This window comes from Bufo bufo, chromosome 1 (genome assembly GCF_905171765.1).
Source record: "Bufo bufo chromosome 1, aBufBuf1.1, whole genome shotgun sequence".
NCBI lineage: Eukaryota > Metazoa > Chordata > Amphibia > Anura > Bufonidae > Bufo > Bufo bufo.
The window spans coordinates 758,749,914-758,772,503 of record NC_053389.1 but is presented as its reverse complement, the minus strand read 5'-3'; the positions used below and the strand labels follow the sequence as shown (position 1 = coordinate 758,772,503).

The 22,590-nt window shown below is 47.8% G+C and overlaps 1 protein-coding gene across 2 annotated transcripts in view; it reads right to left on the bottom strand.

Annotated features, from left to right (window-relative positions):
* Positions 1-22,590, bottom strand: part of OGDH (oxoglutarate dehydrogenase) — a 64,794-nt gene that overhangs the window by 3,865 nt on the left and 38,339 nt on the right. For both annotated transcript variants that reach the window (XM_040414578.1, XM_040414577.1), the window contains exons 5-22: positions 14,624-14,739; positions 14,376-14,530; positions 12,589-12,735; positions 12,401-12,491; positions 12,142-12,321; positions 11,925-12,053; positions 9,147-9,326; positions 8,018-8,170; positions 7,805-7,907; positions 6,816-6,944; positions 6,576-6,726; positions 4,530-4,657; positions 4,119-4,297; positions 3,599-3,670; positions 1,975-2,100; positions 1,577-1,649; positions 703-866; positions 378-532 (exon numbers count right to left, since the gene is read on the bottom strand). In XM_040414578.1, coding sequence (XP_040270512.1) covers positions 378-532; positions 703-866; positions 1,577-1,649; positions 1,975-2,100; positions 3,599-3,670; positions 4,119-4,297; positions 4,530-4,657; positions 6,576-6,726; positions 6,816-6,944; positions 7,805-7,907; positions 8,018-8,170; positions 9,147-9,326; positions 11,925-12,053; positions 12,142-12,321; positions 12,401-12,491; positions 12,589-12,735; positions 14,376-14,530; positions 14,624-14,739 — 2,431 coding nt within the window. The remainder of the gene's footprint in view (positions 1-377; positions 533-702; positions 867-1,576; positions 1,650-1,974; positions 2,101-3,598; positions 3,671-4,118; positions 4,298-4,529; positions 4,658-6,575; positions 6,727-6,815; positions 6,945-7,804; positions 7,908-8,017; positions 8,171-9,146; positions 9,327-11,924; positions 12,054-12,141; positions 12,322-12,400; positions 12,492-12,588; positions 12,736-14,375; positions 14,531-14,623; positions 14,740-22,590) is intronic.

Here is a 22,590-nt window from a genome sequence, read left to right as displayed (position 1 = left end):
GATCTCCAAGTCTCTGCTCGTCACGCCACCTCCCTCACCTCACTCACTCGCGAGTCGCAGCTTCTCCTCCACGTCCGGCCAGTACTGCTACGGGAGTGGGACCACTCCCTCCCCTGGTTAAGCCTGCATACACTGCTCTGCCTCCGCCCCTCTGTGAACTTAGCCGCCTGCAGCCCGCAGGTGTTGTAAACTACCCGGGCCAGGGCTTTACTCCTTATCTCCTGGGGGGCCCCGTGGGCCCCCCTGACTTAGGCGCCCGGTCGCAATTGCAACCGCTGCGACCCCTATAGCTACGCCACTGTATACTCGCTTTGACGGATGTCGCCTCTGTTAGTTCTGGTTCTTATAGGATATGGACAGATGTGCTTCATACTCACCAGACAGGTTTAGTGCGGTGTATTGTGGTGCGTAATCTTGGCTTTACATAATCGTAATATCCCTGGTTCTTGTGTTCCTCTTGGCACCAAACTATCTCTGCATTAGGGTACTTATTGACTTCTTTCTCCAGAAGGTCAAATGGGAATGGAGACAGCTAGAGACATGAGAGAAAAGCAAAAGTGAGCAAGGTTATTCTGCATGTCTAAAGAAACGGTCAGAAAGCCTACACGCGAATTGCTTGACCTGGTGCTATACTATGCTGATGTCTGACAATTCTCACTTGACCTGGTGCTATACTATGCTGATGTCTGACAATTCTCGTACCTGCTCCACGCGGGTGATAGCCACCTCAGCTTCCATTTCCTTGGTGCTGCGTTCTTTGGTCAGGTCATAGTACACTTTTCCCGAGCAGAAGATTATGCGCTTCACTCCAGCAGGGTTCTGGGATGCAGGTCCAGCATCTGGGATAATTCTTTCAAAGTGTGTGCCTGGAATGAGGCAACGGTGGCAAGTATCCATTATGACAAAGTGGTCATCAGAGAGTGTATAGAAAATCATATAGTATGTAGACCATTTGGATCTTGCTAGGCATTCCCATCATAAGCATTTTTTGCATACCCGCAGGATATTCTATAAATGCCACCTTTGGCACCATTAACTATTGGAAGAAAGTAGGCAACGGTCTGTAATTCCTAAGACCTAAATGGAGGGGGCCATGCAGACCGTTGCCTGAATGGAGAATGTAACATCTGCAGGAATCAGCAGAAATTTGAGGGTCCCAAAGGTGAGGGCCACACCAATCAGGAATTTATGGTACATCCTGTGCACATGCAAGTTTAAAGGGGTGGTCCGAGTCTCAAAATAGGTCATCAATATCATATCGGTGGGGGTAGGACAACTCCACCAATCAGCTGTTTCAGGCAGCTGTGGTGCTAGAAACTACAGTGTACAGAGCTAAGCAGAAGGCTTCATCCACTGTGTAGTTTCCGACACAAAAATACTGCAGCGTAGCGCCTGTTTGCTTGAATAGGAGCTGAGCTGCAGTGCTCTGGCACGGCCACTAGTCAGTGTATGTAGCTGAGCTCCGTACACAGTATCGTTTCCAGTGCCAAAGCTGCCCAAAACAGCTGACTGTTGGGATCATCAATATCTGTAGCCTGGAAAACCCCTTTAATATTTTCAGTGCAATCCGTCTTACCTGCCAGCATGTCATCAAAGCTTGACCTGGCTTCAGGATGACGAAGGAGAGACTTTGGAGTGAAGACAATTAACTAAAAGGCAAAAAACATTGAAGGTAAATATAAGACCAATGCACAATTATAACATGTTCATATAGAAGTTACACAGTATTCCTGTTTGTACATTTGTTTAAAAGGGTCATTTCATAAAGGAAACCTCTTCTCTAAAACCACTGTTGGTATGGCTTATGGAGAGCCCAGCAACCAGCTGTAATTACCATGGAAAGTTTGCAGTATTACATGGCACCCATTCAAATGAGTGACTATGTAATATATGGCCTGGCTGAATCAGGCATGACAGGCTGTATTGTACAAATATATATTTTTCTGGCAGATATGTTTCCACAACCATACACACCGGTTTACGGAACGGGAGCAGGATCTGTCTGCGGAGCACATGGAAGAAGTTGGCTGGAGTGGAGCAATTGACAACGATCCAGTTACAATCATAAAGCTGACGAACAGCAAAGTCTTCAGAAGCTTTCTGGTGAGGAACGAAAAGGAAGAAATCACCTTCTGGTTCTGCATTTACTCCAGCAAATAAGCTCTATCTATTCCCATTCCCAGCATTATACACTTTTATTACATGCTTTCCATCTATCTTCTATAATTATAGATAGATAGATAAATTTGAGATAAATATATAGAGGAGATAAATAGATAGATAGATATGAGATAAATAGATAGAAAGATAAAAACTATCCCGTCAGGCAATCATACTATTAACCCCTAACTGGATGCTACTGGACAACTTCTAAGGCTACTTTCAAACTAGCGGCACAGGTGAACAGCCTGTCGGATCCGTCCTGCCGCTAGTGAACGTGTGCCCCCGGACTGCCGCTCCGTCCCCATTGACTATAATGGGGGCGGGGCAGAGGCACGGCGAGATGCTACCGGAATAAATGTCGGACATGTCGTAGTTTTATTCCGGCAGCCTCTCGCCGTGCCTCCGCCGGAACTCCACCCCCGCCCCCAATATAGTCAATGGGGATGGAGAGGCAGTCCGGGGGCACACAGTCACTAGCGGCAGGACGGATCTGACAGGCTGTTCACCCGACGGAACAGCCTGCCGAAGGTCCGTGCCGCTAATGCGAAAGTAGCCTAAGTAAGGTAATATTCCCCTGATCCCCTTAAAGGGGTTGTGTCATCTTAGACATTGGGGGCATATGCCTCCAATGTCTGATAGGTGTGGGACCCGCACTTATCCTTAGAACAGAGCCCGCACTGCACATGCGCAGCCGTCCTCCATTCATTTCTATGAAAGTTCTGTAGATAGATGAACGGCGCACTCGGCTAGTTTTGGAAAACCCATTGAAATAGGTGGTGCAAGAGGGTGCACCAAGCAAGTACAGCCACCGCTCCGTTCACTTCTATGGGGCTGACGGAAATAGCCGTGCATGCACAGTGCGCCCTCCTGCACTTTGTGAGCTTCTTTCTAAGGATAGGCGTGGGTCCCGGAGGTGGGAGCCGCACCTATCAGACATTGGGTGCATATTCTAGCGATATGCCCCCAATGTCCAAAATAACACAACCCCTTTAAAGGGGTTGGATGGTTTGAAGAGAACGCAGTGCTCCCAGGAATCCTGTGTTCTCTTTACGGTTTACTCCTCTTCAGTACTGTAGCAGCGAGCAGGGTAATTACAGCTCCTCCGACCCCATTCAGGAGCAGTTGTAGTTACACTCGGTCCCATTCAAGTGAGTGGGTCAGAGGAGCTGTAAATTACATTGCTCGCCGCTGCAGTGTTGCTAGTGAGCAGGTAAACAGTGAAGTGAAGGCGGCGCTCGCAGCAGTAGTGCGTTCTCTTCAAACAGCTGATAAGCGGGGTGCCAGGAGTTGGACCCCTGCCAATCTGATATTGATGACCTATCCTGATATTGGAAACCGGACATGTCCTTTACTCCTGCTGGGAATCAATGCAATGGAGGAAATCCTCATCTGCTAAAGTTACACAGAAAGTGAAGGAAACAAAAGGAAGACTTACTGGCCACACATCCGGGTCATCATTGCACATCTGCAGGAAGCGTTCAGGTCTTGCAGAGGAATGTTCGGGACCCTGTTGTACAAACACAAATATATGTTGTATGCAGTAAAATTTCTTACATCTCCCTACTGAATACCTAATCCAGACCTGTCATAGGGGCACTACTGTAGAATGACAAGAGGGTGATTTTTTAGGATGAAATGGTAACAATGTCTGTAGTAAGGTATGTGTCAATATAATTTGTGATTTGGACACAATATGCATAAGTAAAGGATTAAAGTAAAGGTGTACTGCATGGGTTCAAGTGATGGGAACAGGATTATGCTCTGGCACGCTGGCATCTCCTGCAGAACCAGGATAATGCATTGGATGAGCGACAGAGGCCACATCCAAAATTTCCTACAGTTCCGTCTCTATGTATGTAACGAACGTGCTGTAAGCTGCTTTATGTATTTCCTAGGATGACACAAAGTGCACACTCCTTTATTTTGCTGAAACTCGTAGGTTACCGCTTTCTTACCATGCCCTCCATGCCATGGGGTAGTAACAGGACTATTCCATTCTGTCGTACCCACTTAGCCTGCCCTGGGCAGATGAACTGATCAATGATACACTGAGCAGTATTGTGGAAATCTCCAAACTGAGCTTCCCAGAGGACCAGTGCATTTGGGCTGGCCATGGCAAACCCAAGTTCGAATCCTGAAAGAGAGAAACAGTGTCATTTTACCTGAAGGGAATAACATACATACCCCACCTTCCTTGCTTGTTAAAGGGGTGTCAGGTTCTAACCACCCTTTCTTGTGAAAGTCCCTGCAAACGGGACTCCATGTGCACTATTAAATGGACCATATCCAACTAGAAACCCACAAACTTCATCAGATAATTGACTGGGTATAATCCATATGGTCACGGTATAATACCACAGACTTACCCAGTACTCCGTACTCTGAGAGTGAGCTGTTGCACACTGTATATGGAGCTTGGTTGGGCCACAGATGGTTCATGGGGATACAAGTTCTTTTGTCCACATTTTGGTCATGTAACACATGGTGACGGTGGCTGATGGAGAGAGACAAGTGTGTAAGAAGATAGTCCTACAATCATATAAAGCCTGACTTTATATGTTACTACCAGATACAGTATGTAACATTCCCCTGGCACACATACATCTAGAGTCTCAACATATATCACATCAATATGAAACAACCATGAAGAATTCATTAAATGGTCACTAACCTTTCACAAACTTTGCTTAAGTCAATAGTACAGGTGAATATTAGAAACTAGGGATCGACCGATATTGATTTTTTTAGAGCCAATATTGATAATCTGTGAACTTTCAGGCCGATAGCCGATAATTTATACCGATATTCTGTGCATTTTCATTTTTGAAAAAACAAAAAATTCCTACACAAATCTGCTGAAAATGAACATGTTTATTGTTAACGTGTAGCTTTTTTTTTCATTTATACTTAATATTTTGGTGTTTGTGGGGTCCCCCCCCCCCCCTTTTTTTTTACTTAGGGGGCTAGAACCCTTGTCCTATTCACCCTGATAGAGCTCTATCAGGGTGAATAGGACTTCACACTCTTCCTGCTGCCCTGGGCTTTGTGCACACAGCAGCAGGGAGCTGACTATGGCAGCCAGGGCTTCAGTAGCGTCCTTCCTGCCATAGTAACCGATCGGAGCCCCAGGCTTAAACTACTGGGGCTCCGATCAGAAGCTGCCACTGCACCAATGAGGAGGAGGGGAGAGGGGACCCTGTGACCACTGCCACCAATGATTAATACTGGGGCTGGGGGGGGGGGGGCCGCACTGCTCCACCAATGAAGATAACGCGCCCAGTAACTCATATACAGGAGGCGGGAGCTGGCTGCAGAATCATATAGCCTCACCCGACCTCTATGAGCGGTAGCTGAGATCCGCGGCAGATAACCCCTCAGGGGTTAATTGCCGCGGATCGCAGCTACCGCTCATAGAGGTTGGGTGCGGCTATATGATTCTGCAACCAGCTCCCGCCTCCTGTTGAATTTGAATGAATGAGTGAGTTAACATCATTGGTGGCGCAGTGGCCACAGCCCCTCCCCTCCTCCTCTCATTGGTGGCAGCGGCAGCACAGGGGGGAGGGAGACCCTGCTTCCTTCTCCCCTGTGCTGCTGAGGGAACACGGATCGCGGTGACAGCAGCGCGATCCTGGTTCCCAATTCGTTATCGGCAAAATAGATGCCGATAACTTTGAAAATCCTGAATATTGGCCAATAATCGGTCGATCCCTATTAGAAACTTTGTAATATATCTTTTCAGAGAAAATGCCTCTTTCTCCACTGATCGGGCTCTTTTCCTGTCCATTTCTCCAAAACTAACATACTCTGTCTCGAGCAACCAAGACAGATTGTTGGCTCACTAAAGGACGAGATTATACACTGCCCAAGACGGATAATATTAGTTTAAGAGGGATGGGAGAGTGGGGAAATTAAAGAGCCTGGTAAGTAGAGAAAAGAGGCATTTTCTCTGATGAGATATAATACAACGTTTATTTTCGTCCATGCTATTGATATGTGCAAAGATGTGTGAAAAGTCTGTGATCACTAAAAAGAATTGTCTCGTCGGACAAATAATATTGCAGGCCAGGATTCGTCTTTACCTAGACATTTCCCCTGCAGCTGTCTTGCCTGTTGTATTACATGATGACCATATACATTTAAGTCCTCCAGAGCGAACGCTGCTACTTGTTAGCAGCTCTGTATTCTGGTCCACAAGCTGGAAACCCACTCTATTCATAGGGAATAGGGATAATTTAGGGCCCCCAGACAAGTGGTAGTGAAATAGTTAGCAATTTCATTTATTTAATGGTCATGTAATATGCCCCAGTGTTTCTACAAAGAGCATACACCTTTATTTAAAATTCAGTGTATACAATATTACAAAATTCTCCTTGTCCTCAGTGGCTTATGTGACAAACACATTACAACCGTACCTGAATGTGCCTCTCTCTACATCTTGTCCACTCAGACGGATATGGATGCCTTCCTTTAAGAGTGACCCAAATGCCATGTACTCAGCCAGTGCCCAGTCAACAGTCCTGGACTTTACCATCTCCCCTCGGGCCTTCAGTACACGGCTAAGACCTGGGGGAGGCAAGAGGTTAGTGTGTGTGCCTAGTGCAGTTAGATTCCCCGAAGGATAAAAAAAAAAAAAAAAAAAAAAAGAACCTTACCTCCATGGATAGTAAAGTCCTCCACTGGAACGGAGCTGGCCACACTTCCTATATGAGCCAATTCATCTTCACTGAGGCCAGTTGAGGGACAGGACATGCTACGGGGCTGTCCATCCAGAGTGAAGAAACCTGTAGGCCAGTTGACGTAATTACAGCAAGGGACAAATGGCTTAAACTTCCCCTTTTGAGACGATACAACACACACTCTGCACCCTAGCTATCCTTTACGATGTCCATAAACCATAAAAGATGATACTGAAGAGGTTCTCCAACTGGGGTCACCCCTTTAAAATGACTGGTCTGAAGGTCATGTAATAAAAGTAATGAGTTGGACCCAACAAGTATTTATTTTTTATTTTTTTAACATCCTCCAATACTTTTATTTTATATAGAAGATTGCCAGTGGGTCTGGAAGGTGACTTTATAGGGGTTCTGCAGCTTTTTGGACTTTTTTAAAGGGGCTCTCCGGCGGGGATGCCGGGTGTATGAAGGGAAGGTGCGCGCAGTGTGCACTTGCCATCTCCAGTCTCTCTTCCTGTTCACTGCTGCTTTGAACACCAGCCCGTTGCAAAAAAAAATAAAAAATTATACTCCCCCGCTGTCCGTGGCTCCCTTCGGCGGTCTTCTGGTCCCCGCGTCCTGTACACTTCTGGACAGACGGGGTCATGTGTGCCGCAGCCGCTACTGACTGCCCTCTGTGGTGATGCCCCCAAGTGGCACATGATCTAGCAATGCCATGCCACTTAGGGGTGCATCACCACTGAGGCCAGTCATTGACTGCAGCAGCGCATATGATCTTGTCTGCATGGAGGTCGACAGGACGGGGGGGACCAGAAGATCACTGAAGGGAGCCAGAACAGAGGGGCAGGTATGATTTTTATTTTTCAATATGTACAACAGGCTGGGTTTCAAATGTCCAAAAAGATGGACAACCCATTAATAGCCCTGCATGTCTGCATATATGGGCAAGAATGAAAGTGCTCACGTACCAGGCCATGGAGAGTCCAGCCAGTGCTTGATGTGAAGGATTTTCTCATCCTTGGAGCGGGCTTGCGCCTCTTCACAAATTTTGTCATATTTGGCTATCTCTTCCTATAGAGCACGTTAAAAAAAAACAGCTTAATGCAAGAATCACAAGAAACAGCCAAACACCGTAATACTAGCCACATGCCACGGCAGGTTGCTGCTGTCGCACTTCATACCTCGTACTCCGGCTGATTGACCACTCCTTGTGATATCAGGGTCTCGGCGTATTTTTGTAGCACTGGCTTCTGTTTGCGGATCTGCTTGTACATCAGAGGCTGTGTGAACATGGGCTCATCCATCTCGTTGTGCCCATTGCGGCGGTAGCACACCTACACAAGAGAGGATGCATTTAATGGGCTTATACAGTATATCGGTCGTCAATGAGGATCTGAAACCAGGCACTGAATACACCCATCTCTGATCAGCAATACACATCAATGGGTTCATCTGATAAGTATGGGCATCTTTACTGGCAGGACAATAGGCAAAATGTGGGCATCCTGTTCTGCTCAGCAAACATTTCTAATTTATACATTTTTATAGGCACTGGCTTTACAGCACCCCAATGGAGTTCTCATCAAGCCTTCCCCGTGGTCTGAACAGAAAGTTTGACAAGTTATGCACTGATATGGGGCACCTTTGCTGTTGTGATCCCTAAGAAAGCTAGGTGGCAACCAGGAATGTATCTAAAGGCTTGTAGGCCCTAGTGCAAGAGTTCAGTTTGGGCCCCCCTTCCCTCAGTGCTTTGTGGCCAGGGGCAGGGAAGCACATAGCCTTCATTGAAACAGCACCCCCCTCCTCATACCAAATTCTTGACCTAATCTCCTTCCTCTAGCCAGAGGTCTAACTTGACCTGCATACACTTTCTATAATACCGGTGTCTTCTTATGTGGTACAAGGGTCTTTGGGCCCCCTCAGGCTCTTGGGCTCGGTAGCGACTGCTACCCCTGTAGCCACACCCCTGGTGGCAACCATCATAAAGTTGCATTACAGGACTAGGTGAAGCTTTTTAGTAGCTGATCGTCATTGTGATAGTGGGAGAAAGTAAGAACACATTTGAGTTTCCTAGAAAAGCATTGTTCCTTGCTCAAGAACAGAAAGGTTAAAGAACATGCGATACCTTGAGAAGAACATGACTCACGTTACTGAGAAAGATAAAACACACAATCATTAACACTATATTAATGTCACAGGTAACCTGATATGTGCACCATCACCTGATGCTGCAGACATCCCGGGACACGTCTGTACAGCCTGATCTATAATTACACGCCTACTTTCCATGTCACGGTAGAGTCCACTTACCAGATCCACAACCACATCTTTGTGGAAGGTGCTCCTCCACTCTGCAGCCACGTTGCACACGTACATCACAGCCTCGGGGTCATCGGCGTTGACATGGAAGATTGGGGCGTTGACAACTCTGGCCACATCTGTCGGGTATGGGGAGGAGCGGGCCATACGAGGATCAGTGGTGAAACCGATCTGATACAGAGAATCAAACATCAGATTTACACTACTACATTCTACGGGTGTAGAGGAGAAAACATCAAATTATTCCAGGTTTGAAGGGACTGTCCAATCCCACACACATGATGGCCTATTCTCAGGACATGTTATCACTATCTTATCGGCGCGGGGGGGGGGGGGTCACTGCATAACACGTTGGGGGCGTGTACCTGCACAGTCTGAAAATTAAATGGAACCTGTCATCAACTTTATGCTGATCTCACTGAGGGCAGCATAAAATAGTGACAGAAATACCGATTTCAGCGCTGTGTCACTCACGAGCTAAAAGTGGTCGCTGAGAACTCTAGACGGAACCCGTCTTTTTTGACGCCTAATATCCACTAGCTTAATGAGATCTCTTCCCATGCCCGAGAAAATAGAGAAAGTCTTCCCCCCACTGGACAGAAACTGTCATTGCTGACTGTCCTTGGACCTTGAAGCAGACTGAGTGTTAAAGAGGAATCCCTTATTCTTTCTGGTTTTGTTTTCTTGTCGAAAATTCTGCCTTCTGTCTGTGTTATAAGGTTTTTTGTTCCTGCGAAAAAACGTGTTGTTTTTTTTTTGGAGGTCTAGAAACAGGAAAACACTTTTTGTTATCAGAAGCCTTTTCTAAAAGGTCATCCAAAACAGGCCCAAAGAGATAATCTCCCTGGCATGGGATAGAGCAAAGTTTATGCTTTGAACCTGTGTCACCTGACCATCCTTTAAGCCAAATAGCTATTCTCGCAGAATTGGATAGAGCAGCTGACCTGGCACTTAACTTTAAGGCATCTGCAGAAGAATCGGAAATAAAGTCCACTGCTTTAAGGATGGTAGGAAATTCTTCTAGTATCTTGGATATGGGACTCCAGCTCTTGTAGTCGAGGTAAGCAGTAGAGGTAGTAGCAATATTTGGTTTAAATGCTTGGGTCGAGGCTTCCCATGCTTTTTTAAGGTATACCTCTGCATGTCTGTCCATAGGGTCCTTTAAACTACCAAGATCCTCAAAAGGTAAAGCCGCCTTTTATGACATTTTGGCGATAGGGGCGTCAAGTTTAGGAGGCTTATCCCAACAGGAGGACTCTCCCTCATCAAAAGGGTATTTTCTTTTTACATTCTTAGGAATAAAGAATTTCTTATAAGGCTTATTCCATTCTCTTTGAATTAAACATTTTATGTTTTCATTTAAAGGAAAAAATCTTGACCTTTTGTGCCCCAGGTCACCAAACATTATGTCCTGGACAGACTTTGGTTCCCTAGGAACATCCACTTTCATAGTAGCTCTAATAGCTTTCAGTATGAATTCCGTATCCTCAGGAGAAAATAAAGGTCTGCTCATGGCTTCTTCATCTGAAGATGAGCTTGAATTTTCCAGGATTTCTCCCTGCTCATTCTCATCTGAAGAGTCCGAATCGGATATTATACTAGCGTGACTCTGTCTGCCCGAGGCCGAGGAAGGGATGCATTTCTTAAACATTTTCATTGAATCCGAAACTTCAGATTTAACAATATCTTTGATACTTTGAAGTAAAGATGGGGATTCCTCTTCTACCACTTTGTTCACACAATGCTGACACAGTAACTTGGACCAAGAAGGGGTGAGCTTTTTCTTGCACACACCACATTCCCTCCCTTTGGATTTAGTGGTAGATTTCCTGGGGCCCTCTTTGATTTACCCCACCAAGAATACCGCTCTGGCATCATGACTCTCCTGGATATCAGCGCGTTGGGTACTCTCATCATCCATGATAGTGGACAAGGATCGAGAGTTTTCCATTAGAGATCCACTGAAGATCGTAGGCTGGCTGGGCTCCTTCTGACCGCGCCCTGAAGGGTTTAAATACCAAAGGGTCGGGTCCCTGCCGGTGCACCCATGTGGCCTCAGTAGGAGCTTCCTTCTCCTACTTCTGGAACGCACTCCGCGTGTGTTCCATGTACCGGAAGGGCACGCAAAAAACTCAAAGCCTGCCCCCCCCTGCCCCTGTAAGCTTCGAGACTTAAGGAAGGCAGAGTAAAGGCCCCGGACGTCCTGAACACCGCCAGGAGGATCAGGCGTGTCAGCATCCCATCTCGGTTATGCTGGGACTGCCCAGGAACACCGGCCCAATAAACTATCCAGGACCCAGAAGGATGAATCCCAGACTTAGTAGGGGCTCCTAGAGGAGCCTTTTGCCGCACCCCATACTAAAGTGCCTGTGGGCCTCCTGCAGCCTAATCCAACTCTCCACAAAACGTCCTATCCATTGGACAGGAATCAGAAAACTGGTGGTATAGGGGAGGTATCCCTCCTTAAGGTCTCTCCACGAAAGTTTACCGTCTGGGTCTGATGGGTACATTTGACTTATCAGCCAATATCTTTCCCTGATGCATGGGCCAAACATATGAACATAACCAAGGAAAACCATGTGACACAATTAACCAGGATTTCCTTGCCCCGGGGATCTTGTTAGATCCAGAGACAAGTGTACTTGGCTATTGAAAGCAGTAATTAAAGAGATATTCCGGTAGGTAATGTAGATAGGGGATAACTTTTACCTACCGGAATACCCCTTTAAATTACATATGCATATATGTGCACAAAGACGAGCCATATACCTGGTTGTTGACCACGACATGGACAGTGCCATGAGTAGTGTGTGACGGCAGATCACTCAGATGGAAAGTCTCATACACGATCCCTTGTCCGGCAAATGCAGCATCTCCATGTATAAGGATAGACATCACCTGAGATAATAAAAAGTGCAAACATGTTAGATCCATGAGTGACGGTGAACCTTGCCTCTGCATGAAATACCCATCTCCTCATCATTACCTTCTTGCCTTCATTGTCTCCACAATAGAACTGTTCTGCTTTGGTTTTGCCCTGGACAACAGGATCAGCAGCCTCAAGATGGGAAGGGTTGGCCACCAGTGACAGGGTGATGTTCCTGTCAGTTACCCTATTTATCCGCCTGTGATACATTCCCAAGTGGTACTTTACATCTCCAGATCCCTGAAGGAGAAGGGAGAGTAAATCATCACGTATTCTTACGGCATATGGTGAAAACTGGCCAAAAAATAACAAAACTCACCTCATCTGCAGCTTCCAGCTTAGAGTCAAACTGGCAGAATATTTGCTCCAGCTCCTTCCGGATCACGTTGGCCAGAACATTAAGACGACCTCTACAGGACAGATCGGCAACGTCACATAAAAAAGGTTAAATATTCTCAAAAGATAAGCCATCGATTACATCAAAAACTGGTCCAATATGTTGGCTACCTGTGAGGCATCCCCATGATGACATAATCCACGCCGTTCTCACTGGATTTATCGATGATGGTTTTCAGGGCTGGAATTAGGACTTCACATCCCTCCAAGCCAAAACGCTTCTCAGATGACCACTTACGATGGAGGAACTCTTCAAACCTACACATTAGATTGCATTATTTGTAATATTACATTAAGGGAGTTGTCTTGGATATTCATGCTGATAGCTTATCCTCAGGATACGCCATCAATATCTGGTCCGACTCCCGGCGATCGGTTGTATGAACAGGCCGTGACCTGTTGAACTCGCGTTCATCGGTTACATGGGTTAGGCGCAGCTCGGTGCCATTCAAACGAATAGTCTTGAATACCAAGAACAGCCACTATACAATGTACGGTACAGTGCTTGGTAAATTGCGAGGCTTAGAGCAGCGATCCCCTCAAGCAGCTGATCGGCGGGGTGGTCATCAATATTAAAGACCCAGACCACCCTTTCAAATAGGACCTCTCAGCTATTCTGTATCCAACCAAACCCCTGATGCACGTCTCCTTCCTCTACCATAGCTCTAGTACCGCCCTAACCACGCCCAGCTAGTTTATAGCTCCTCCCACCAATCTAATTACATAGACACTTCCCGATTACTGCCCCACCCATGGACATGACATCACAGGAAATAAGAAAGAGCTGCATGGACATGGTTATGTGACCACAGTTGATAAGAGTGATAAAAGAAATACATTACAAAATGACAGCTACCTTCATAAATTGTTATTTTAAAGGATGTTGATTATGAATGTGAACTGGAAAACCCCTTTAAAGTCTCTCTCCAATTCTTAGTCATACGACTATGAAATTCTCCAGGCACTATACGACTGCTGGGCAATATAGCTGCCCAGCATGCTCCCGGCTCCTCTCCGCACGCATTATCAGGTCGGGGACATACTGGAATTGGTGGGACACTTTATACCAAGGTTCAGTTCCAGTTGTTGTGAGACGGTAGGTTAATGCATAGTTTATTGGAGGAGGATTTGAGACTGATTACCTTGCAGCCAAAAGTGGATCCAGCAAATCTTTTCTAATCCACTTTGGGCTTACAGCTTCAAATCCTCATCCACAAAAACCACATGTGAACATACCCAAATGTCCCATTCACATCTACGAGGGTTCTGAGAACAGCCGCGCAAGTGTGTACGATGGGAAGGTGTAGTTACACAAAGCTGGCTGGAGTAATGGAGGTTGAAAACCCCTAGAAGACACTTGAATAGGCGATGATGTGACCTTAAAGAGGACCCGTCTCTTCTCCTGACATGTCTGTTTTAGTAACTACTTGTATTCCCCATCTAATAACCATTCTGGAGCATCTATTCCAGGCATGGCCAACCTGAGGCTCTCCAGCTGTTGTAAAACTACAACTCCCACCATGCCCTGCTGTAGGCTGATAGCTGTAGGTAGCATGGGCATGCTGGTAGTTGTAGTTTTGCAACAGCTGGAGAGCCTCAGGTTGGCCATCCCTGATCTATTCTAATGACTCTATGTTGTACCATTCCTCTATTATTCTTGCTAAAATTATATAAATGGATGGCCAGCAGTCTGCAATAAAGGTCCTTCAGGATTTTACCCAACTGGAGTCATAAGAGCAGATCCTCCACAACTGCTACTACATAGGGACCATCAGTGTTTGCTAAATTTGACATGTCAGGAGAGGTGACGGCTCATCTTCAAGATTTCTAAAGCGTTACCGACTTGCCATGCACCTGGGAGAACCTGGTAGACTCATCTAATGAATCAATGACTGCACCTTGTAGATCTAACCAGTCTTGCGAGCAGAGTGCGTTTCTCTTCACTGCTGAACTGCATAATTCCCGGGGCCTCAAACTTCTGCCGGATCCACTGACACTGCTCCAGGTCATTGATGAACATGAACTCGACTCCGATGTGCTGGCAGTAGGAGGTCTGCACACAGAAATGACAGATGGAGTAAAGAAGAAGAGCGAACACAATGCGGTTTTACTTCAACAACGTATCCGTCAGGTTGTCACCCCTCACCTCCAGTCTTCTAATGATCTCTCGAAGGGGCAGCGCCGTCTCATTCCCTCCGATAAATGTAGTGGTTGGCAATTGGAAGACTTTGTCCAGGTCGGATTCCTCTAGCCCGTAAAACCCTGTGGAGGGTGGCGATCAGAGACAGACAGACGGTAGGCAGCGTTACAGAAGGAGAAACACAATGCAGCCGGCCATGCAGAGGGCATTATAGAAAGGGTGTGATGGCGGTAACAGTGGAGTGATATATCCAGTGGAAAGAGAAGGGAGGTGGCACGGAAAGACACAGGAAAACAGGACAAGGTACATTAGAGGAGAGGGCATGGCACACAGTTATGAATATGGTGGCATTGCAGTCCATAGGATGTGGTGCAGATTTGCAGTACAGAGATGGCGGCATAAAGTTAGGACAGGAAGCAGATGAAGGGGATAAGTAGCGTGGTAGTTGGGGAGTAGAAGAGAGAGATTAATCTACAACTGTCCTGAGAGCTTCATTTCATGTTCATTCTCTTTCCATTACAGTCATATTTGAAGTAAAAATTGGTCTAATCGCATACACACCCATACTATACCAACTACCACACAACACACCGCCTATATCAACAACTTTACACATCCAGCTCCACACGTATAGCCAAGTGGCACAAAGTTGCATAAAAAGATTACTCAAAGAGAAAAAAAACGGACGCTATCGCCTAAAAACAGCGCTACACCTGTCCACAGGCTGCATCGGGTACTTCAAGCACTACCACTGGAGTAAATGGGCTGAGCTGCAATACCGCACACCGGCTGTGGACTGGTGTGGTGCTGTTTCTGGAAGACGGCAGCCATGTTTTTCTAGTCCTGTACAATCCCTAAGGCCCCATATTGCGCCTGAAGCTCTAATGATCCCACAGGCTTTCTGACAGCGCTGCCTGTGCCACCATCTAGTGGCCACCTAATGTTACTGCATCCTTAGGTGGGGGTGGGGGGAGTGTGTGCTGCTTTACTCCAAAAACAGCACCACACCTGTCCACAGGTTGTGTCTGGTATTGCAGCTCAGCTTCACAGAAGTGACCAGGGCTGAGCTGTAATAGTACAATCAGCACGTGGACAGGTGTGGAGATAGTTTCCTAGTCCTGGAGAACCCCTTTAGGGTCCATTCACACGTCCGTAAGTGTTTTGCGGACACCTGCAATGTGCAATCCGCAATTTGCGGACCGCACATCACAGACACTATAGTAGAAAATAGCTTTTCTGGTCCGCAATTGCGGACAAGAATAGGACATGTTCTATTTTTTTTCAGGAACGGAATTGTGGATTCCGAAAAAATGGATCCCGAAAAAACGGATGCGGATCCCGAAAATGCGGATTCGCATCCGTTCTAGCCCAATTGAAAGTGAATGGGTCCGCAAATTGCGGAACGAATGCAGACCCAAATTACGGACGTGTGAATGGACCCTTACAGGAACATTCCAGGCAAGACTACTACACTGGGCCTCATTTATCAAAACTGCCTGAAAGGGAGAGAGTCCTTGTCGCCCATAGCAACCAATCAGAATGAAATTGAAGGGGGGTTTCCAAGAGTTTTTTTTGTACTGAGGACCTATCCTCTGGATAGGTCATCAGTAGCTGATCGGTGGGGTTCCGACACCCGGGACCCCCTCCGATCAGCTGTTTATGAAGGCAGCGGCGCTCACAGTAACGCCACAGCCTTCTGGCAGCTTTGCCTAGGCCATGTGACATCACGCTCATCGATCACGTGGCCTAGGTGCAGCTCAGCCCCATAGAAGTGAATGGTGCTGAGCGCGATAACAGGCACAGCCGCTATACAATGTACGGTGCTGTTTCTAGGTGAGCTGCGAGAAGCGCTCGGCACTCACAGGAGCACAGATGCCTTCTCAAACAGCTGATCGGCGGGGGGTCCCGGGGGTCCGACCCACAGTGATCGGATACTGATGACAAAATGAGGCCTACTTTGTTATGTCACGTACAGGGGCCTGAACGCAAGGGACGCCGCTCCCCTCAGGCCTCCATTAGACATAACAAAGGGTCTAAAAGAAAACCTCTCTGTGTTGTCCACACCAACCAATCACAGTGCTGCTTTCATTTTTTCAAGACACTATGCGAAATGAAAGCCGCACTGTGATTGGTTGCTATAGGCAACACAGACAAGATTGCTTTTAGACAGTTTCATCAATCTACCGTTTTGTCCAAAATGTATTTTAAAAAAACACCACAAAGGGAACCTACAGCATCCCTTCCCTGATGAGCGGTTATGTGACACCATTTTGTCATAGAAGGGAGTTCTCTCCATATTGTTGGGAAGTAATATCTACATCCCTGACAGAACAGCATGTCCTATCATTTTGTATTGATACCCACAACATAGCCCAGTGGATGGGCACACAACCAGGCTCTGCCACGAGTTCCCACTATGGCAGACATTACAGTAACTCTGGCCAACGTCACCCACAATCTATACACTGACTTATCAGCTCCACCGTACACCTCTGCCCTTTTGATAGTAGCCCCCCCCCCCTCCCCTTCCAATACATGCATGCTCGGCTGAGTGTGCATGTGCTCTCAATAGGAAGAGCTGACACACATCCCAGGTAGCGGCTTATCTCTAGAAACTGTCTGACCCTTCAAACCCCCTCCCCAACATCCATCATCAGAGGACACGCCCATACACTACCAATGGTCGGCTTGTCCTGCTGAATGGTCATATCATTTGTACAAACAGTATAGGCTTTGTTCTGTGTTCTGGAGTCAATTACAGATGCCCATGTACCAGTTTATTGGTTCCACAGATTATAAAACGTAGATTATATACAGGGCCTTGCAGCAGATCCCTTCACACCTCATTAGCGCACTTGAGGCTTATGTACATATGATGCCCAGCAGACTACAGATATCATCATATACAGCAGCCTGTATCCTGTGAACAGAGTGGTTTACGAAATTAAGGCTACTGTAAACAGACGCCGCTATGGCCGGGGTAGGGATACCCTGTCTGCTTAGTACCACAGTTACCTGTAGGGGGAGTGATCCCGATTAGAGCATATTAGGTTATTATGAAGCCATGACAAAAGCTTTGGTTACAAATGGGACTTCCATAACAGACATGTGCATGGGAGGAGGAGGAGGAGGAGGAAGGTATGGGAAGGGTATGATGGGGAAAAGGTAGTCGGAAGGGGATGGGCGTTAAATAAAGGATATTTTCCGTACCTCCCACCGTGAGAACTCGCAGCCGATCCAGGAATGCTGACGGGTCTGAGTGTGTTAGGAGAGTGCGGCACAAGGGGGTTGGGGGTAAAGAGAGAGGGAGAGTGCAGCATGGGGAAAAGAGAGGAATCTTTAAACAGAAAATCTCAGCAGCACACATAGGGGCTCATTCAAGCTGCAAGCCATCTCTGCAACGTAACTGGGAGAGGAAAATAAAACCAGCACTCGGGCGCGTCATAGCATCCAGCGTGCCGCCACCGTGCACACTGCAGTGTAATAACCAGCGAGGCGCAGAGATCCAGCTTCCTACATATCTTATTGTAAGGCGGCCTTGAAGACGCACTCGCACTCCACACACAGGGGCGGAAGACACAAATATCACAGTAAGGCTGGATTCACACAATGTCAGCCGTATGCACCGGAAATGCATCCATCACATGTGTCCAGAGGCCCTCAGTCACCCGATGTAGGCTAAAAGAGTGTCCTTTCGGTCTTCGCTGGGGCGGTATACAGTGGGTATATCTGTATTTCTGCTGCATAGACTAGCACCATCTACTGCGCTATTTCATACTGAGGTATCCAGCCAAAAATAAAACATATACTGCATGGTATAAAACTATATAACCACAGAGGAGAAGACTGAAACAAAAGACCGTACCCAGGACCAGAGGATCGGTGCGCCTTACAGCAGAAATGGCCCGCTGCAGCTTACACACCGACGGCATATCGCTAGGATATGCCATCAATGTCAGAAAGCTGTGGGCCCATACGGTTCACACAGAGAAGGTTCTTTTTATTTCACAAACTTCAAAAAAATTATGAAAGCTCCTGTCGCCTGCTGTATTACGGAGGTATTTTCCCCTAAAGGTATTCCATTTAGCACCCAGTGCTTGAACCCTTTACCAAGTGTAACTGTAAAATACATCAGGTGATTTATGACCATTTTGCCACTTTAGCAAACAGCATTTATTATGCAGAGAAAGTTTCCATGGTTACGACCACCCGGCAGTCCAGCAGCATGGCCGTGCTTGTACACTATAGTATAGAAAAAAGCACTAGCCTACGTGAGCTCCCACGGTCCTGGCCACCAGAGAGGCCGGCGCTTTTTTCTATCGTGTGCAAGCACGACCACCACTAACGGATTACAGGGTGGTTGTAACTAGGGATGTCCCGATACCAGTATCGGTACCGATACCGGGCATTTGCACGACTACATGTACTCGTGCAAATGTCCCCGATACCACTGCCGATACCTGTGCACCGCTTCTATGTGTCAGTGTCCGTCCGCGGCCCCTGCATCTCCCACAGCTAACAGCTTCACAGGCAGCAGCAGGCAGTGTAATTGGAGCCTAGAGTGGAAGCTAGGCCCGCCCCTCCTCGCCCTCCAACCAATCAGAGGCAACCAGCCCTGACTCACAGTGCAGGGACTCAGAGAATCGTCTGACAGTTTATTAGTTAAAAGAATCCAATGAGTCACAGACTGTGTCACCGAGTCCCTGCCAGGCTTCCTGCTCTGCGGCTCCCTGTAAGTCCGTCCGGGGGGAAGGGGGGGGCATTATTAGCATAGCATGCAGTGGAGCTGTGTGTGTACCGGGTGCATGTAGCAGAGCAGGAAGTCTGGGGTGACTCAGTCTCTGACTCATTCGATTCGTTTTAACTAATAAACTCTCAGACGATTCTCTGAGTCCCTGCAATAACTATATATTGTAATTACATCAGTCTGCTCCACTGCATTCACTGCAGCAGAGCTGTGTTTGCCAGGAGCGAGTCCCTCTAAAAGTGATGGTGTCTGTCTTCTATGGCCCTGGTCCTTCCCTTCCTGCTTGCAAGCTGCACATTGATCTCTAAAAGCAGGCATTAGGGCAAGAAGAAATATACATTACTGTATGATGGCCACAAGACTATTATACTGAGGAGGGGGGGGCTCCAAAAATTGTCTCCTTGTGGCTGCCCCCCATACAATATAACGTCTCCTTGTGGCTGCCCCCAATACAGTATAACGTCTCCTTGTGGCCCCCATACAGTATAACGTCTCCTTGTGGCTGCCCCCATACAGTATAACGTCTCCTTGTGGCCGCCCCCATACAGTATAACGTCTCCTTGTGGCCGCCCCCATACAGTATAACGTCTCCTTGTAGCTGCCCCATACAGTGTAACGTCTCCTTGTGGCTGCCCCCCATACAGTATAAGGTCTCCTTGTAGCTGCCCCATACAGTGTAACGTCTCCTTGTGGCCCCCATACAGTATAACGTCTCCTTGTGGCTGCCCCCCATACAGTATAACGTCTCCTTGTGGCTGCCCCCCATACAGTATAACGTCTCCTTGTGGCTGCCCCCCATACAGTATAACGTCTCCTTGTGGCTGCCCCATACAGTATAACGTCTCCTTGTGGCCCCCATACAGTATAACGTCTCCTTGTGGCTGCCCCCCATACAGTGTAACGTCTCCTTGTGGCCGCCCCATACAGTATAACGTCTCCTTGTGGCCGCCCCATACAGTATAACGTCTCCTTGTAGCTGCCCCCATACAGTATAACGTCTCCTTGTGGCTGCCCCCATACAGTATAACGTCTCCTTGTGGCTGCCCCCATACAGTGTAACGTCTCCTTGTAGCTGCCCCCCATACAGTATAACGTCTCCTTGTGGCCGCCCCCATACAGTATAACGTCTCCTTGTGGCTGCCCCCATACAGTGTAACATCTCCTTGTGGCCGCCCCATACAGTATAACGTCTCCTTGTGGCTGCCCCATACAGTATAACGTCTCCTTGTGGCTGCCCCATACAGTATAACGTCTCCTTGTGGCTGCCCCCATACAGTGTAACATCTCCTTGTGGCCGCCCCATACAGTGTAACGTCTCCTTGTGGCCCCCATACAGATACAGTGTAACGTCTCCTTGTGGCTGCCCCCATACAGTATAACGTCTCCTTGTGGCTGCCCCCCATACAGTGTAACGTCTCCTTGTGGCTGCCCCCCATACAGTATAACGTCTCCTTGTGGCCCCCCATACAGTATAACGTCTCCTTGTGGCCCCCCATACAGTGTAACGTCTCCTTGTGGCCCCCCATACAGTGTAACGTCTCCTTGTGGCTGCCCCCATACAGTGTAACGTCTCCTTGTGGCTGCCCCATACAGTGTAACGTCTCCTTGTGGCTGCCCCATACAGTATAACGTCTCCTTGTGGCTGCCCCCCATACAGTATAACGTCTCCTTGTGGCCGCCCCCATACAGTATAACATCTCCTTGTGGCTGCCCCCATACAGTATAACATCTCCTTGTGGCTGCCCCCATACAGTATAACGTCTCCTTGTGGCTGCCCCACACAGTATAACGTCTCCTTGTGGCCGCCCCCATACAGTATAACGTCTCCTTGTGGCTGCCCCCATACAGTATAACGTCTCCTTGTGGCTGCCCCCATACAGTGTAACATCTCCTTGTGGCCGCCCCATACAGTATAACGTCTCCTTGTGGCTGCCCCATACAGTATAACGTCTCCTTGTGGCTGCCCCATACAGTATAACGTCTCCTTGTGGCTGCCCCCATACAGTGTAACATCTCCTTGTGGCCGCCCCATACAGTGTAACGTCTCCTTGTGGCCCCCATACAGATACAGTGTAACGTCTCCTTGTGGCTGCCCCCATACAGTATAACGTCTCCTTGTGGCTGCCCCCCATACAGTGTAACGTCTCCTTGTGGCTGCCCCCCATACAGTATAACGTCTCCTTGTGGCCCCCCATACAGTATAACGTCTCCTTGTGGCCCCCCATACAGTGTAACGTCTCCTTGTGGCCCCCCATACAGTGTAACGTCTCCTTGTGGCTGCCCCCATACAGTGTAACGTCTCCTTGTGGCTGCCCCATACAGTGTAACGTCTCCTTGTGGCTGCCCCATACAGTATAACGTCTCCTTGTGGCTGCCCCCCATACAGTATAACGTCTCCTTGTGGCCGCCCCCATACAGTATAACATCTCCTTGTGGCTGCCCCCATACAGTATAACATCTCCTTGTGGCTGCCCCCATACAGTATAACGTCTCCTTGTGGCTGCCCCCACACAGTATAACGTCTCCTTGTGGCTGCCCCCATACAGTATAACGTCTCCTTGTGGCTGCCCCACACAGTATAACGTCTCCTTGTGGCTGCCCCCATACAGTATAACATCTCCTTGTGGCTGCCCCCATACAGTATAACATCTCCTTGTGGCTGCCCCCATACAGTATAACATCTCCTTGTGGCTGCCCCCACACAGTATAACGTCTCCTTGTGGCTGCCCCCATACAGTATAACGTCTCCTTGTGGCTGCCCCACACAGTATAACGTCTCCTTGTGGCTGCCCCCATACAGTATAACGTCTCCTTGTGGCCCCCATACAGTATAACGTCTCCTTGTGGCTGCCCCCCATACAGTATAATGTCTCCTTGTGGCTGCCCCATACAGTATAACGTCTCTTTGTGGCTGCCCCCCATACAGTATAATGTCTCCTTGTGGCCCCCATACAGTATAACGTCTCCTTGTGGCCCCCCACACAGTATAACGTCTCTTTGTGGCTGCCCCCATACAGTATAACGTCTCCTTGTGGCTGCCCCCATACAGTATAACGTCTCCTTGTGGCTGCCCCCATACAGTATAACGTCTCTTTGTGGCCCCCATACAGTATAATGTCTCTTTGTGGCCCCCATACAGTATAATGTCTCCTTGTAGCTGCCCCCATACAGTATAACGTCTCCTTGTGGCTGCCCCCCATACAGTATAACCTCTCCTTGTGGCTGC